At 76.2% G+C, this 1200-nt stretch overlaps 1 protein-coding gene across 1 annotated transcript in view; it reads right to left on the bottom strand.

The window, feature by feature from the left end:
* Positions 1 to 959, bottom strand: part of DUSP7 (dual specificity phosphatase 7) — a 7915-nt gene extending 6956 nt beyond the window's left edge. The window contains exon 1 of the mRNA XM_035337689.1: positions 310 to 959. Coding sequence (XP_035193580.1) covers positions 310 to 721 — 412 coding nt within the window. The 5' untranslated portion in view covers positions 722 to 959. The remainder of the gene's footprint in view (positions 1 to 309) is intronic.
* Between the last annotated feature and the right edge of the window lie 241 nt (positions 960 to 1200).

Raw genomic sequence — 1200 nt, 5'->3', positions numbered from 1 at the left:
GGGGGGGGGAAATCCAAGGGACGGAGGCCCCTTCTGAACGGGAGAAGACATAGGACGCCGCGGGGGCTGCAGCGACACAGCCGGGGGCTGCTGGGGTCGGGGTAGGGGAGGCTGCGGGGAACGCAGGGGGCTGCCCCCCGCCGGGCACGAAGGCTGCCGCCGCTGCCGGGGGGGGGCCAAAAGGCAGCGGGGCGCTGGCAGCCTCCCACCATTTTGTTCCGGGGATTAAAGCGGGGGGGGGGGGGCCCCCTCCCCCCGGCGGCGCGGCCGCACCCCCCGCCGCGCCCTCGGGGCGGGGGGGCAGCTCACCTTTCAGGTAATAGGCTTTGCAGCCGTCGTCGCGCAGCTTCTGGAGCAGCAGCCCCAGCACGGAGGTGGCGGCGCCGCCGTCCTGCCAGTCGGCGGTGGCCTCGTCGTAGAGCAGCACGGTGTCGGCCTTGCAGCGCTTGACGAAGCGCTCCTTGTCCTCGTGGTTGGGGATGATGGAGCGGATGGGCAGGTTGCCCTTCTTCAGGCGGCGCAGCATCAGCCCGGGGATGGCCAGGTTGATGGCGGTCTCGATGTGCGAGCTCTCGAACAGCTCGTGGGGACGGCAGTCGAGCAGCAGCAGCGACCGGCCGCCTCCCGACTCCAGCTCCTCCTGCAGCCACTCCGCGCTCTTGCACGGCATCGCCGCAGCCATGGGCGCCCGCGGGGAGCTCCCCCAGACCTGCGTTTTCATGGGGCTCGGCGGCGGGCGGGCTGGCGGCCAGCGAGCGAGCGAGGGCCCGGCCCCCAGCGGCCACCCCCGCCGCGGCTCCCTGGGCTGGGCTAGGCTGGGCTCGGCCCGGCCGTGTGCTGCGCGCTAGCCTGCGGCCCGGAGCACGGCGGCCCCGCTCTGTCCTAGGCGGCGCGCCCCATCCCGGCGGCCTCCCTTAAAGCGGGGCTCTCCGCCGGCCCGCCGGGTCGTGCCGCGGGGGCGGGCCGAGGGGCGGGCCGGGGGGCGGGCCCGCACAGGTCGGCGCGCCCCGCCCCGCCATGGCGTGCCAGACAGGCCACGCCCCCTCCCTCGCCGCCCCGCCCCCGCCGCCCGCCGGAGCCAATGAGGGCGCGGCGGGAGGGAGGTGGGCGGCCGTATATGGGCAGGGGCGTGGCAGCAGAGCGCGGGAAGGGGCGCGGGGTCCTGCGGGCCTCGGCGGCGTTCACCCACTCGGGCGTCGT

Source organism: Oxyura jamaicensis, chromosome 12 (assembly GCF_011077185.1).
Source record: "Oxyura jamaicensis isolate SHBP4307 breed ruddy duck chromosome 12, BPBGC_Ojam_1.0, whole genome shotgun sequence".
NCBI classification, from domain to species: domain Eukaryota; kingdom Metazoa; phylum Chordata; class Aves; order Anseriformes; family Anatidae; genus Oxyura; species Oxyura jamaicensis.
Note: the sequence above shows the minus strand (reverse complement) of the source record. Positions and strands in the feature narration are given on the sequence as shown.